The 14,606-nt window shown below is 41.0% G+C and overlaps 1 protein-coding gene across 4 annotated transcripts; it reads left to right on the top strand.

Moving 5' to 3' along the window:
• The first annotated feature begins 8,146 nt into the window (after window positions 1–8,146).
• On the top strand, window positions 8,147–14,169 carry spry2 (sprouty RTK signaling antagonist 2). 4 transcript variants are annotated; one of them, XM_004552598.5, is made up of 3 exons: window positions 8,147–8,624; window positions 10,214–10,308; window positions 11,779–14,169. In XM_004552598.5, the coding sequence occupies exon 3, from the start codon at window positions 11,827–11,829 to the stop codon at window positions 12,826–12,828; it is 1,002 nt and encodes a 333-aa protein (XP_004552655.2). In that variant the 5' UTR covers window positions 8,147–8,624; window positions 10,214–10,308; window positions 11,779–11,826; the 3' UTR covers window positions 12,829–14,169. The 4 variants fall into 4 exon arrangements, with proteins under 4 accessions (XP_004552655.2, XP_004552654.2, XP_004552657.2 ...); XM_004552600.4 differs by lacking the exon at window positions 8,147–8,624 and adding an exon at window positions 9,617–9,635; XM_004552599.5 differs by lacking the exon at window positions 8,147–8,624 and adding an exon at window positions 9,673–9,785.
• The last annotated feature ends 437 nt before the right edge of the window (window positions 14,170–14,606 follow it).

Raw genomic sequence — 14,606 nt, 5'->3', positions numbered from 1 at the left:
ACATATGAAGTAATAACAATGAAAAATCCAGTTCATTTTTATTTAGGTCATTCCTCCAGAGTCTACTTCAATATCACACTCTCCTGATCTGAGCCTGTCAGATTTTATTCTGTGGCTGTAGGCAATAGTGTCTCTAATATCAGCCAGTCAGCTCTAGCTTTAAACTCAAGCACTACCAGCCAATCAATAGCCAAAGCGATTTTCTGTTAAGGTCCCATCAAGCCAGAAAGCTAAAAGCGAAACACCCAAGTTACCCAAGTCATAATAAAAGTTACCCTATGCACTGGATCCTATACTATGAGCCTGCTATAGGGCATGTGCACTGCAAAACGCCAGATTCATCCGTTTACGGCATTGGGTAACTTTAGCTGGACTCCAACACCTGCGTCACAATGATTTCAGTCTACTATGTTGGCTGGTTTTTGACTTCCCTTATGTTTATAGATTAGGACTGAGATTTGCCCGTATATGGGACTGTAGTCTTAGGCTTAGATTGTTAACTGACACACAACAGTGTGTAATACGTAATACTTCCAAGACCAGGAAAAAAACAGTAACCTGTGCTTAAAAAACATATATCAACTCTAAGGGATATGGTTGTTGTTGCTAAGATTCAAAATCAAAGAAAATCTTGATGTCCAAGAAGGTTTTTAGAAAGTGCAAATTTTAAAACCCTTTTTTCCTCGTAAAAGATGTCAAATGAACAGTTCGTGATCGTGCCTGCTAAAAAGCCAAGTGCCCACATTAAAACTTGGACATAAAGTTTTAATAAGATGACAGTAACTGCATTTTAAACTATAGCTGATAATATTTAGCTCTGTACAAAATACAGGGAGCACTGTTCATTTTTCTGGCCTGAAAGTTGGCTTGGCTGCCACCTTAGATGTTTAATATTTTTCTATCTGGAAGGTAGGCTGAGTTGTTCTTGATTAATAAGTATAAGACTCCTAAAGCTCCCCACCATAGCACCACCCAATCTGCCTAATCTGCCCCAACCCACCAGGTCCTGACTGAAAATGAATTGGAAACGAGAGAGTGTGCTTTACCACACAAACCATCACCGTAAATGCATGTGCCCTCTACGTGGGTATTCATAAAGATGCATCTTGGAAAGTGAATGACTTCTGGATTCACCATGTTTCTTAATAAATGTAGTTGCACAGTACTAAACCTGGCAGCTGTAATGGCCCACTCATCTGGCTACAGGATCACGGCCCAGCAATACAGCAGCTCCATCTCAGCGTGTGCCAGCGAGGGAGGAAAGGTGATGGACTTGGGAGTCTCGGTCCTTTTACAAAGCTATTTCAAACAGTTTGCAGTGTCTGCTTGACAACCCAGACACAGTTCATCTCCCACAGCAGCAGGGGTTTTAGGTTTCATTTCAATTTTCTCTACTTTTATTTTATGTGCACAGCATTCTGAGCATCTCAGCGGGGGAAGTGAGAATCACCATTCAAGTATTTTGGGAAAAGAAAAGAAATTCTATCGCTTGTGGCGCAGGACAAAAACTTTTGGAACTGCAATAACTCAGCCGTCATTAAATACTCAATTTCCAGACTTTACTGGCTCCAGGGTAGATGGTCATTTTTCACACTTTATTCAGCAGCCTGAGTGTATGGGACAGATGTAAAGCCCTCCAACACTGGAATGACTAAATTCAATTAATAGGCTTTTTACTGTTAGGTAGGACCCAAAAAAATAAATCTGGGGAAACAATGGTATCAAGCTATTAAACTGAGGGGTTCTAGATAGGGTTGCAAAGGTTAATTTTCACTTTCTAGCACTTACATTTTGAATAGAAATACTAAAAGCTTCTTTAATTTAGCAGTCTTTGCTCTGCTTGATTCTAGGGGCAGGAATGTAGCCAGTAAAGAGCCTCAGTGTTATACATCTATTCTTGATTGCAGTAATTCCCTTAAGGAAACACAGTTCTGAGTGAAAATGCACGGTGGAAGGGAAATGAGGGGTGTCTGTCCAGTTGAGCACAAGTTTTTTGTGTTTACATAATGAGCGAGGTGGGAGTTGAGAGGAAAATTAGTCATACCCTGAAATCTTTACCCTTTCGCTCATGCCTGGCTCATCGGCACAAGTGTGTCTGCTAAGGATCTGCTACCATTGCATCATTGTGCCGCAGATGCGAAAACTCATCTGTTGACACAGAAATTCATGAGAGTGTGAGGAGGAAATCGCTGACACAAAAGGAAATAGAATATCGATGAGACAAAAATGCAAGGAAACATTGTGTGCTTGACCTTATTTTATGTAAGGCAAAGGTCAGACTTCTAACTTTAAAACCACCTTTTTGTTCCACAACTGTGAATGCTTTTAATTCAACAAGCCCAGCAAATCTTCAATCTATTACAGTTTCCATGATTAGACTATCATCTTCATGTGGCCTATAGTCCCAAATAAAGGCAGGAGATAGGCCATAACAGATGGTAACTTTGCTCTTAATTAAGACTGTGTATTATGTGTGTTACCCGTTCATTAAATAATTTAACTCATATTGAAAACAAAAAAAATAAACAAAAGATGGCAGAAATTGTGCTTTTGTTTTTTGGAGTAGTTTTGGTATGCGTTTCCTGAACTTGAAATGTGTAGTTCTCAATGCAGGTTTGGCCAAAACTTGAATAGCTTAACCTCTTAACTTCCACCAGATCACCAGCAACACAACACAAGAAACAGACAAGAAACAAAGTCGCTGACATCTATCAGTCAGGACAGAGTTACAAAGACATTTCTAAGACTTTGCTACTCCAACAAACCATGTTGAGAGCCATTATCCACAAGTGGATCAAACATGAAACAATGGTAAACCTTCACAGGAGTGGCCAGCCTATCAAATAAATCCCAAGAGTGCATCAACAACTCAATCAAAACATCACAAAAGAACCTAGAACAACATGCAACAAACTGCAGGCCTCACTTGGCTCAGTTGAGGTCAGTGTTCATGATTCAACAATAAGAAAGAGACTGGGCAAAAACAGCCTCCATAGGAAAGTTCAAAGGCGAAAACCACTACTGATCGAAATGAAACCAAAGTGCCAAAAAAACATCTTGATAATCCAAAAGAATTTTAGGTGAAAAATTCGGTTGACTGTTGCTCCCCATTGCTTCCATCAGAGTATGAGTGAAACCAGTTTCACATAGGGCCTTGTAGGCTGGCAGAGACTTTTCCCCATCATTTGAAAACTGCATTTTTATATTTACTCAGGTTAACTTTGTGTAATATTAAAAGTTGTTTGATGAGGTGAAACAAACATTTAAAGGTGAGAAATATGTAAAAAAAAAAAAAAAAAAGAAAGAAAGAAGAAAGAAAAGAAAAGAACAAGAAGTCAAAGAGGAGGCAAATACTTTTTCATTCAAATTCAAATTCAAATTTTATTTGTCACACACACACAACCATACACAGTATGACATGGGGGTGAAATGCTTGTAGCTGTACAATGCCCGACCATTAAATGACAGAAGAAAAGTTTTACAATATTTACAATTTACTACAAAAATTTACAAATTAACTTAGGAATTTACAGTAAAGAATGTGCAAATAGCAGAAGAGATTATAAAGATAAGGATTATAAATTATAGGAATTATAGGATTATAGGAAATGTGTGGTGGTGCGTGTGGTGACGTGTGTGAGAGTCCAGTCTTATAGTGACGTGTTTGGGAGAGTCCAGTCCTACACCTGGTTCAGGGCCCGAATAGCCTGGGGGAAGAAGCTCCTCCTCATTCTCTCTGTTTTGGCCTTAAGGGAGCGGAAGCGCTTCCCAGACCTCAACAGTGAGAAGAGTCCATTGTTGGGATGGGAGAGGTCCATCATAATCTTCCTAGCTTTGGACTTGCACCGCTTGGTGTAGATGGACAGCAGGTCAGGGAGCTCTGATTGAATGATGCGTTCTGCCGAGCGCACCACCCTTTGCAGATCTCGTCTGTCCTGCTTGGTGCTGTTCCCAAACCAGGTGCAGATGTTTTTTTTTTTTGTTTTGTTTTGTTTTTTTGGCCTGTCCCGTTTGGCTCTTTTGCCATCAGAATTGTTGTCTAAAGGCAAAGAAAGATGCCCAATGGATTTACTTTACCAAACTGACCATCCCAGCCTTGCCGTAATGGTCCATTTGATTCACCTTTTAATGTTTATTTTATTTTCACTTACTGAATACGGGACAGACTTGACTGGGGGAAAGAAGGGGAGAAAGAAAGAGGGAAAGAGAAACAGCTGAGAAGAGGGACGGGGGAGAAGGGCAAAAGACAAAAACCAACAGAACGGGCAGAGAAAAAAAATGCATATATCGATCACCTGGATCACCTGCTGAGAAAGAAAAAAGAAAGCAAGCAGAAGAGAACAAGAGTAATAGAATAAACAACATCACAATGATATATGGGAATATGACAGTAAATACTAAATGTTAAACATTATTGTGCAGCACATAAGATCAGGTGCAGGAGTAGAAGTTCTTGAGCACCTTCAGTGGCAGATGGAAGTCTCTAAGTCTTCTGAGGAAGAAGAGACGCTGACGGGCTTTCTTAACCAGGGTGTTGATGTGACAGGACCATGACAGGTCCTGAGTGATGTGGACACCCAGGTATCGGAAACTGTCCACTCTCTCCACTGGCGTGCCACTGATGATGAGGGGTTTGTAATTCCTCGCCTGCTTTGTAGTGAAGTCCACGATCAGCTCCTTAGTCTTGCTGATGTTTAGGAGGAGGTTATTCTCCTGGCACCAGGTCTCCAGGTTCCTAATCTCCTCCAGGTAGGCCGTCTCGATGTTGTCGGAGATCAGGCCCACAACAGCAGTGTCGTCAGCAAACTTGACAATGGAGGTGGTGTCGGATGTGGCTACACAGTCATAAGTGTACAGTGAGTACAGCAGGGGGCTTAAAACACAGCCCTGAGGCACTCCAGTGCTGAGTGAGATGGAGGGGGAGACTTGTTTTCCTACCCTCACTGATTGGGGTCTGTCTGTGAGGAAGTTGAGGATCCACTGACACAGTGATGAGCTGAGTCCTAGATCCGTCAACTTGGTGAAAAGCTTAGAGGGAATTATTGTGTTGAATGCTGAACTGTAGTCCACGAACAGCATCCTAACATAATTCCCTCTGCCAGTGTCCAGGTGACTCAGGGATGTGTGGAGCAGGTGAGATATGGCATCGTCTGTGGAACGATTAGTCCGGTAAGCAAACTGAAGTGAGTCGATGGTGGGAGGAAGTGAAGAAGTGATGTGATCTCTCATGCCATTATACAGACAAACTAAGTGCTGTTGAGCTTTAGGAAGAACTGCATGGGAGCATGTTTGCGTAGGTTGATAACCCTTCTCCGTAAGCAAATGCCTACCGAAACTGACACAACTGCACAACTCATATTAACAAACTGCCACAAACATCAAGAATTAGCTGAGTAGACTGTTTCAAAGGCCACTATGACAAGAAAGAAACAAACTTTCAGCCGTAACACAAGAATTCACACACTAATTACAACACAATAATAATAATAATAATTAATAATAATAATAATAATACTCACACAAAAGGACAAAAATCAAGTCTGACCAGATTAAAGTGAAAAAACAGATCTGGTTGTTTCAGAGCTTAACTGAAAATGTGATGTTTGATAGTTAACAAACAACAACAGAATGTGTCTAAATTATCAAATGTAAGTGACGTAAAGTGTTTATTACCAAAAAGGGGGACATTACATATGTAGCACCTAAATAAACAGAATTATTTTGCAAGTCTTGATTGTGCCTTGGCTCATTTTGTGTATGTGTGTGCTGCTGGAGACATGTAACATGTTATCAAGAACAACAAAGCTTTAAGGGTAAATGAAGAGCAGCCAGGGAGGAACAAAGGAAGACAAATTGTAGAAAGAAAGTGGGAAGTCTTGAGAGCCTGCTGACCCTGATCCAAGTTAATTTGCCAAGTCATACACTGAGCTGATTAAAGTGACCTCTCTCAGCAGTGTGCTTCTCACAACTTCATAATTATTCTGTCTGAAATTGATCAGACACTCTATTACTAAATTAGAGGAAAACGGGGGAATGGAGATGTCCAAGTCCATTGTTTTCACTGAATCTCTTCTGCTTGAGTTCAGGCTCGCTGAACACAAGCTAATTGCTCTTTTTATTATTTTGCAGGGACACAAGGCGGGTAACAGTCTGTCCGGGCCTTTTTGTAAGATGATATAAGTGTAGGACTTGACTACTAAATAACAACCATTCAATCTTTCATCCTTGAATCTAAATCCAGACTCACTGATCCACATCCTATTTTCATCTTTATGCCGTTCTGCTTTTCTTTATTGGTGCCCATGTGTTTATCATAGTCATTTAAAGGAATGTGACTGATTTTGAAGCTAGTTTAAGTCTATTATTATATTAGAAAATCCACATGCTATTGATTGTAGCCTGTAGTATATGGAGATGGCCACACAGTGGCGCCACTTTATAATTATTCACAAGAGCTCTGGGGTAACTACAGTATTGACTTGCTAATTAGTTGTATCAATTCTCATTGATTGCTTTTGGATTTAAATCCATAGCAGCCTGGTAGCAGAGCTTAAAAAGGTGTGAAATAAGAAAAGTGTCCTGAGGTGTTCAGTAAGATTAACTCAGTGCCCTGTACGTCAAAGGAAAGTCAATATGAGTGTGTGAAACTACTCCATCTGGCACTGCATCTCGCAGTTTGTCTTCAGCTTACCTTGATTTTAGAGGGAGACAGTAGTTTTCCATTAAGGACTTGGGAGTGTGGAAAAAAAAGAAAAGAAGTGATGTTGTGTTTCAAAGTAAAATTACTTTACTTTAAATTAAAAGCATCCCTGTCAGTTACTAGCAAGCACTTCGATAAATAAAGCCACACCATCCTTTATAAACAGTCACAATTTGCAGGCTGTATAACAGTTTGGCATCTAGCCGTAGTTGTTAATTGGAATTAAACTTGGAATTAAAGAGTACACAATCTCCCTGAGAAAGGAAGTGGAATTGAAGTGAACTTGTGCTGTACTTGAGTAAATGTACTCTATATATTATATGTTTTTGTTGTTATATTATAGTCAAATTTTGAAAATGTAATCATGTATAAAATGAATTTAGCTGTTACATAAACAGTGAGAAGTAGCACCAAAAACGACAGCAGTAGAAAAAGGCTACCTAAGCAGTAAGGGTAAAAGGAAAAATCGATACGGCATAGCATCGTGATATTTTACATGGCAATGTTGTACAGGAACACCAAATATCAAGATTTTCTCAAATAAAATGTAAATACTGTGGGAATATTACAAACAAGAGAGGTCATCTGTACACACCACCACCCTGAGACCATGTCAGTGAAGTAGACTTACATTTAACTGCCTCAACTGAAAAACCATCGAACACTGGACACACTTAGCTCGACAACCCAAGCTCCTAACTCTGAGCAAGTTAACAGCTCAATCACACGAGTAAAAGCAGGGCGGCAAGATGCTTGCAACTACAAACTCTATCTTATTGCAACATTTACGGCAGGTTTTAGTGTTGGTACGCTCATTTTCTCATTTTCCAGCAAAAACAATAACTGAAGAGGGATAACTTTATCTTATTGGACAAAATCAATATTGACAAATTTTTAACTCTGAGGCCATAATTTACACTTGGAAAGGGGTGATAAATCCTAATATAGGTTAATTCAATATTCATCAACATAGTGTTACACAAATGTACAAAACCACTACCTAGCAGTTATACTGTACTTCACAAGATGTGCTCAATTACCCAGCTTCTCTCATAATGCAATGTAATGTAACCGTTACATTTTTTCACTTTCACAAAGTACACAAACTGCATTAAGTAGAAAATACTAATACTGTGCTACCCATGTACCCTGTAAAGTTAGCTAAAAACAAATCGAATGGACTGACATTCTGTTTATTTGCAACCTATAAACACCCTCACATGGTAAGCATATGACACATTATTTTCAGGGGACTGCTCTGTAACGTGCTTCTTTTATTAAAAAAAATGTGTCAGCTATAAGAAACTGAAGACTTTACGGGCCCAAGCACACATATTTCCAAAGAGGTTAATCGGCTTGATCAGACTGGGTGTGAATGGCTACTCTCTGGCATTCAATGGTTGAGCACCGGATGCGATATATCCGCTGTCACAACAAGTGCTCTGCCGCCCCCCCCCCCTTCAGGTTGACGCCACATACAGCGCAAATCCCGACCTCTCCGGAAAGAGAGAGAGAGAAAAAAATCACACTCACACGCGAGGAAAAAAAAAAGTACTTGCAAGACGTTCTGAACGTCGCGGATAAAACACACGGAGTGAAAACTACCTGTAAATGGGAGGTTTGTCGCCTGCTTCTCTTCTCTAGTTCCAGTCTTTTTCTTCTTTCCTTTTTTAAGTTTGCTAATAAACTTTATCGTGCGGCGGCTGTTTGAAGTTATCGCGTGCTTTAACGCCTCGTGCTGTTGCGCAAAAACATGGGATTTACATCTTAGCGCCTCTTCTCCCGAAGGAGCGCTCCGGCTGGAAGCTTTGTCAATGGATTTTACCGACGGTTTTCCCGACTGAAGTGTTGCCGCAGGGAATACTCGCCCCCTCAACTTGGATTTGTTTCACCTAAACGGGGGTCTAAAAGTGTCGCGAGCACGGTAAGTGTGACCTGTGTAGTTTTTATTCTTTTTTTTTTTTAACAATACGCATGCTCTTGGTTGAAGCTTTGGACTAACAAACTTTGTTCCCCCTCACAGTTTTCTTAGCTGTGGTTTTGTCACTCCCGTCCTTTAGGGTTGCACTTGGCTCATACGTGCACTGTTATGATTTTAACATAGCTGCTGGCTTAGTTTTGAGCTCATTATCTTAGTCACCCTTCCCCTCTTAAGTTTATAAGGTCCCTCTTTCCCTCTTAACTTCTAAAATTAGCCACCGCCTTCCCTTTGACTAATGACTCATTTAGCTTAATTGTTCACCTGACCGCTGGTGTCTGGTTATTAGGAAGTAGCAGTGTCCAAGTTGGCACGTGTTTGCTCATACGTGCACCCACAGTTTGCACTGTTTCCGTCCGCTGCTGCGAGCTGTCCGCTTAGCTTTTCTTTCTTTTAAACGTGTTTTCCGTGCCGCACGCTTGCATGTTTGCATTATAAATCTCATGCACACAGTGGCAAGGCGCTTATCGGTTGCGTATCAGAATCCGCGCGAGTTATTGGGCTTTCTGGTTTTACTCAGCATTCAATTCTTTTAATGTCTTTTTTTTTTTTCTTTTTGGCTGATGCTCTGTTTAGTTTTAGGAAGCTCGATCCTGTCACAGAGCTCCAGCTTCCCTCCCACTGTCACAGACTCCTGTGTGGAGGCGTCTGTTTTAACCAGGCTTATAAAACCAAAAGAACCCAAGATATTCCCAAAGATGTCCCACCATACACAAAGCCTCTGAGTGTACTCCCACTTAACATGGCCTCTTTCTTTGCTCCAAACTTCTTCTTCAAATCTTGTCACTCATCATCTTTTCAGCTGTCTAACAATGTAAAAATGTGCTCGAATGGGGAAGGTTGCTGCAGGCCATTTGCCACTTGCCACAGGAACAAACAAAAGCCGTTCCTGTATTGTAACTGAAAAGAGGGGTGGCCTTGGTCCCTCCACTTCTCAAAAAAGATTGCATTTAAAAGGTAATTAGCACGAGCACAAGAATCAAGACCTTTTTTTTTTTTTTTCGTTTTCACCACCCTATCACTTTGGTGTGAGGCAGTGGTTTAAATGAGCCTGTGTACAGAGCACTTTTGTTAATACATTCAAAGGGAAACTATGGCTGATCTGGGGTGAGTATCCAGTAGTTGGGAAGTCGAAGCTGTTGTATTGGTTTGCTTCATCTTAAACTCTTATTAGACACTGGTGCTCTTTGCTTTGTTTTTGTTTGGTTTTTTTGTTTAATAGAAATGAAGTTGGTTTCCTCTCCTCTTACATGCATTCTTTCATGCGCTTCAACTCCTCGTTTGAGTTATCAGTTTGACCCACATCAGTCTTCAGTGTTTAAAAAGAAATGAACTTTGATCATCAGAGTATGCAACCTCTAACGATGGAAATGTTGACCCTGTGAGAGACGGGCGTAGAAAATGTGAAACATGTCATTTGACACATAATTTACCTCTGATGTTTTTGCTGTGTCAGACGATATTTTGACTGTTGGCTGATCGTGTTGGTTATTGGAAGGTTAATAAAGTGAAAAATATTTTTTACTTTTCCTCAGCCAGTGGTGATGTCTTCTAACATCTTATGATAGAACGACAATTTCAGATCTGACAGTTGACTACCAAGCAACCGATTGGCTTTTCTGAGTATAAGGTAAACAACCGTCATAGCATTAATTGATGTATTGATGCTGCTATAATCTGGTTATTTTAACGTTTTGCCTTCTAAAATAAAGTTTAAAGGTAGAAATTGCACATCGCCATGCCCCGAAGCTCAATCTGACAGATTAGTGATGCACTTATAATAGGCCTAATTTTATCAGCCTTTTGACTGACATAAGCAACAAAGCTGCTGTGATGAATGATGACCTGAAATGTTTCTTCATGTCCAATAGAAGAGGATGGGAGGGAAATCTATATTTTAGTATAAATATATTTTTTAAGATCACGATTTACCTGGAAAAAGATTGCATTTAAAAGGTAATTACGTACCTACTATAATTAGTAGGTGCGTTACTAATTATAAAGCTTATAAGGGGTGTCCCAAAAGCAGTGTATTAATGATAACTGATACATTATAAAATGTACAATTTTATAATCTCATGAATAATTGTGTAATTTTCTATAGGAGTGTTTAGACCTTCTTGCCGCCTGCATTGGTACATTGAGTTTAACGAAGTTAACAAAGCTGTCGTTGAATTTGTCTGCGAGCTTTGTTTTTATTGGGGTTTTTTGGTGGGTGGGGGTTGTGTTTTTAAATAGATACCACAATATAGTGAATTTTTCCCATGCATATAGTACGCAAACTAAAATGGCCAACCAAAAGAGTCATCATTTGAGAAACTGAAGTTTCAGCCATTTTAAGCCTTGTTACATGCCAGATCGATGACAGGAAGCGTGAGCGCTGCAGCAAGGGTCTGTGGTAGGACTTGTACCAAGGGCAAGATTCTTCATGTTCAGCAGCATGACCTCACAGCATCAATTCATTACCAGCATTGCATAGCTGGTATTAACTTCACCTCGTGTGTCTCAGTCCCCATTGCAGTCTGGGCGTTTTTCACACGCATCCAAATGCCTGTTTGACAACTTGTTTTAAAGACTCATTTTAGATGAGTGTGTCGCAAAATAACAAATTGTGAGTCCTTGTAAGTCAGACCTTCAGGATAGTGTTGTTCTTTTGTTGTTTTAAGCAAATTTTCTCTCTTCAGATATGGTGAGTTATTGTCATACATGCGAGAAAACAGGAAGTTTTCACAAAATAGCAGCCGGAAAGCACCTAAATTCAAATATCAGAGGCATAAACGTAAGGTCTGGGAGTGGATTTAGATTCAGCTTTGAGCAAACAACCTTTGGTTATCCTGCCTTTTGAGAGCAGACAAAGACTCGCTTGTGATTCAAAGGAAGCCTTCATAAAATTGATTCTGCAGGCCCCAGCAGACAGCAGCTAGTGACTTAAAACATTACATCGACTGTGCGATCTAACAGATCTTTTCTGCCACACTGATGTGTTTGTTAGACCTAATTTCCATAGTGGTGCTCGCACTGACATCGGTTAGGATTTGCATGGCATAATTTGCATGACGTGCCACTCCATACGGATATAAACTGTGTGTTTCTTTGACAGGACTTCAGATGTGTCCCCTGCCAGCCACAGTGGCCCTTCAGTCACGAGATGTTTTCCAGAAGTCAGAACGACAGCGACGGGGGAGGAGGGCAGCGGGGGTCATCATTGAACCGGCCAGCGGGTACACTGAATGACGAAGGGAGCTCTGAACCACGGACTCGGCAGACTGATGACGGTCCTTCAAATCCCGGGTTGAACAAAGGACAGCTGCCCCATACTGAACCAGTGCTATCTCTGGATCAGATTAGGATAACTGGGAGTAGCAATGAGTACACAGAAGGGCCTACTGTTGCCCAAAAGTCTTCAGGTACTCAGGATACATCACAGGGCTTAGGAGGCAGTGGACAGCAGGAGACTCAAAAAGAGAGGCCTTATAATCTCCGCAACCTGCACGGAAACTCTTCCACGCCGGGTGCTATGCAGTCTTCCAGTGTAGACGACTCCCATAGCAGCATCAGGACCAGCGTGGGAAGCGTTTCTTCAGACCAGAGGCTTATCGGCAGCCCAGAGAACGGCGAACAGATAATCAGAACACAGCCCAAGCGTTCCGAACTGAACTCAGAGGAGCTGAAACCCCTGAATGAGGAGTCCAGGCCAGTAGTGGTGATGACGAGCAGCAGTGTCAATAGAAATCAAGGTAAACACTCGGTTAGGTGTGAGGACTGCGGCCGATGTCAGTGTTCAGATTGCCGTCGCCCACGGGTGCTCCCTTCCTGTTGGATGTGTGGCCGGCGGTGCGTGTGCTCAGCAGATAGTGCAGTGGAGTACGGGACATGCGTCTGCTGCATAAAAGGCCTTTTCTACCACTGCTCCAGCGACGACGAGGACACGTGCACGGACAAGCCATTCTCGTGCACGCAGTCCCACTGCTGCGTCCGCTGGGTCACCGTGTCGCTCCTCTCCTTGTTCTTGCCCTGTATCCTGTGCTACCTCCCGGTTAAAGGATGCGTGGCAGTGTGTCAGTGCTGCTATGACAGAGCCAAACGACCCGGCTGTCGGTGCAAGAACTCAAATTCAGTCCACTATGAGGATGTCCGGAAACCAACGTAGACGTAGTGTGTGTGTTGAAATGGAGATGGATGGAATGGCTCTACGCTCACTCAACTCGATAGGCATGTAGTTGTGTAGATGAAAGGTTTTAATAGAGATCTAATAATGCTGTTGTGCTTAAGGTTTTGTATTTTTCATCTAGGTTATTACAATATCTGCTGAAAAATGGCCTTAATATGCTGCCTTTTTAAAGTGGGCTCAGAAAAATCTCTGTACTAAAGGCATGGGAGGTGCATTCACTCACCCTAGCATTAGGAGTTTCACTTGAAAGGTAAACCAAAAGAAGCGCTCGACATTTAAAGGTATGAAGACATATTCAACTACTGTCTTTTTTTCCTCCTTTTTTCTTAATGTCCTGAAAAATTTGTTCACTCAAGTGCCCTCGTTGTTTTATTGTTATGAGAGGCCAGCAGATAGTGTCTTCTCTCTTTTTGTTGTTTTAACATTTAATACAACTTGTATGCTAAGAACAGATTCCTGTTACTGACTGTAAAGTTTTAATTGCAAATGGTGTGCGTACGTCAGAAAACGAGTTGAACAGATGTTTTATTTTTGTACATAATACTTCAACTGGGAAAAGTTTTCTGCCATGCCAGAGGCACCTTGATGAATCCATACCTAAACTAATCAGCCACAACATTAAAACCACTGACAAGCGAAGCAATGATGTCATTGCAGTATAAGGTTTGCCCGGGAAACGTACCGCCCATTTAAACGTTGTTTACGCAAAGCCCCACCCGGGACAGGGGACAGTGTTCCCATCACACTTCATAAACTGCTCAGGAACGATTTGAAAGAACACGTTAAAATATCCCAAACTGATCAGAAACAAAGTCACCAACCCACAACCTATGACAGTGTCCCCACTGCCAGACACAACATTAATCACAGTGTTTTTTAAGAAAAGGGAGACTGGTGGTTTTAATGTTTTTGGCTAATGGGTGTATATGAATCAGATAATTGACCTTTTGTTTGCTTGAAATTTTGTTTTACATTCACTGGAATGTTTCTTAATCACGTTTATGTAATTTACAAAAGAAAGATCTTATCCCTTCTACTTGTAAATTGTACAGTGACCTTATATGAAAATTCTATTTTCATATAACTTTAAATATAAAGTTAAAACTATATATTTATTTGAAGGTTTATTATTTTATAATGATAAAATATTTATTTTGAGAAGGCATCAATGTTTCGCCTCTTTGTGGGAGAAGGGGTCACTCTGTAGTCACTGCAAGATCAGAGATGACCCTGTACGAGTGTCAAAGCTGGATGAATATTTCACTATGGATTAGGAGACAAATATATTAACGTTTGACATTAAACAACCCTGAAGTCTGACGGTAGTTGTTCCTGTTTTTGTGTGTATTGTTCCTGTTTGTTGGTGTGTTTCTCACTGTCTGAATATGCTTCTCTTTACTGTGGCATAAGAGCAGCTCCGTTTCATCTAGATTTACACTTTCCTTCATATAATTTAAGGTGCACATTCTCAACATTTTTAACTGAGCCTCTGCACGAAATCCGAAGCAGGGCGGTCATTAACCGGTGCTTTGGAATTTTCCCCACAACGCAATCGCTTAAATTGTTTAGAGAGATCAAAACCGGAAATGGGAACACATTAACGTTCACCTCATTAGACAAAGCCTCCGGTAAAGCCCGTGTGTGCAGGAATGCGATCGTCGCCTCTTTTTCATCTTCTAAAGTCGAACGCTCCACCTGTGTTTTTGCAAATATGCATTCATGTAAGCCTGCTATTACGTTCTGGCCGGGCTTCAGGT

Source organism: Maylandia zebra, linkage group LG23 (assembly GCF_041146795.1).
Source record: "Maylandia zebra isolate NMK-2024a linkage group LG23, Mzebra_GT3a, whole genome shotgun sequence".
Classification (NCBI taxonomy): Eukaryota; Metazoa; Chordata; class Actinopteri; order Cichliformes; family Cichlidae; genus Maylandia; species Maylandia zebra.
The sequence above is the reverse complement of the archived record's forward strand: the minus strand, read 5'-3'. Positions and strand labels throughout refer to the sequence as shown.

Coding starts and splice junctions, on each gene's coding strand:
- spry2 (XM_004552598.5), top strand. CDS start 11,827: ATGTTTTCCAGAAGTCAGAACGACAGCGACGGGGGAGGAGGGCAGCGG.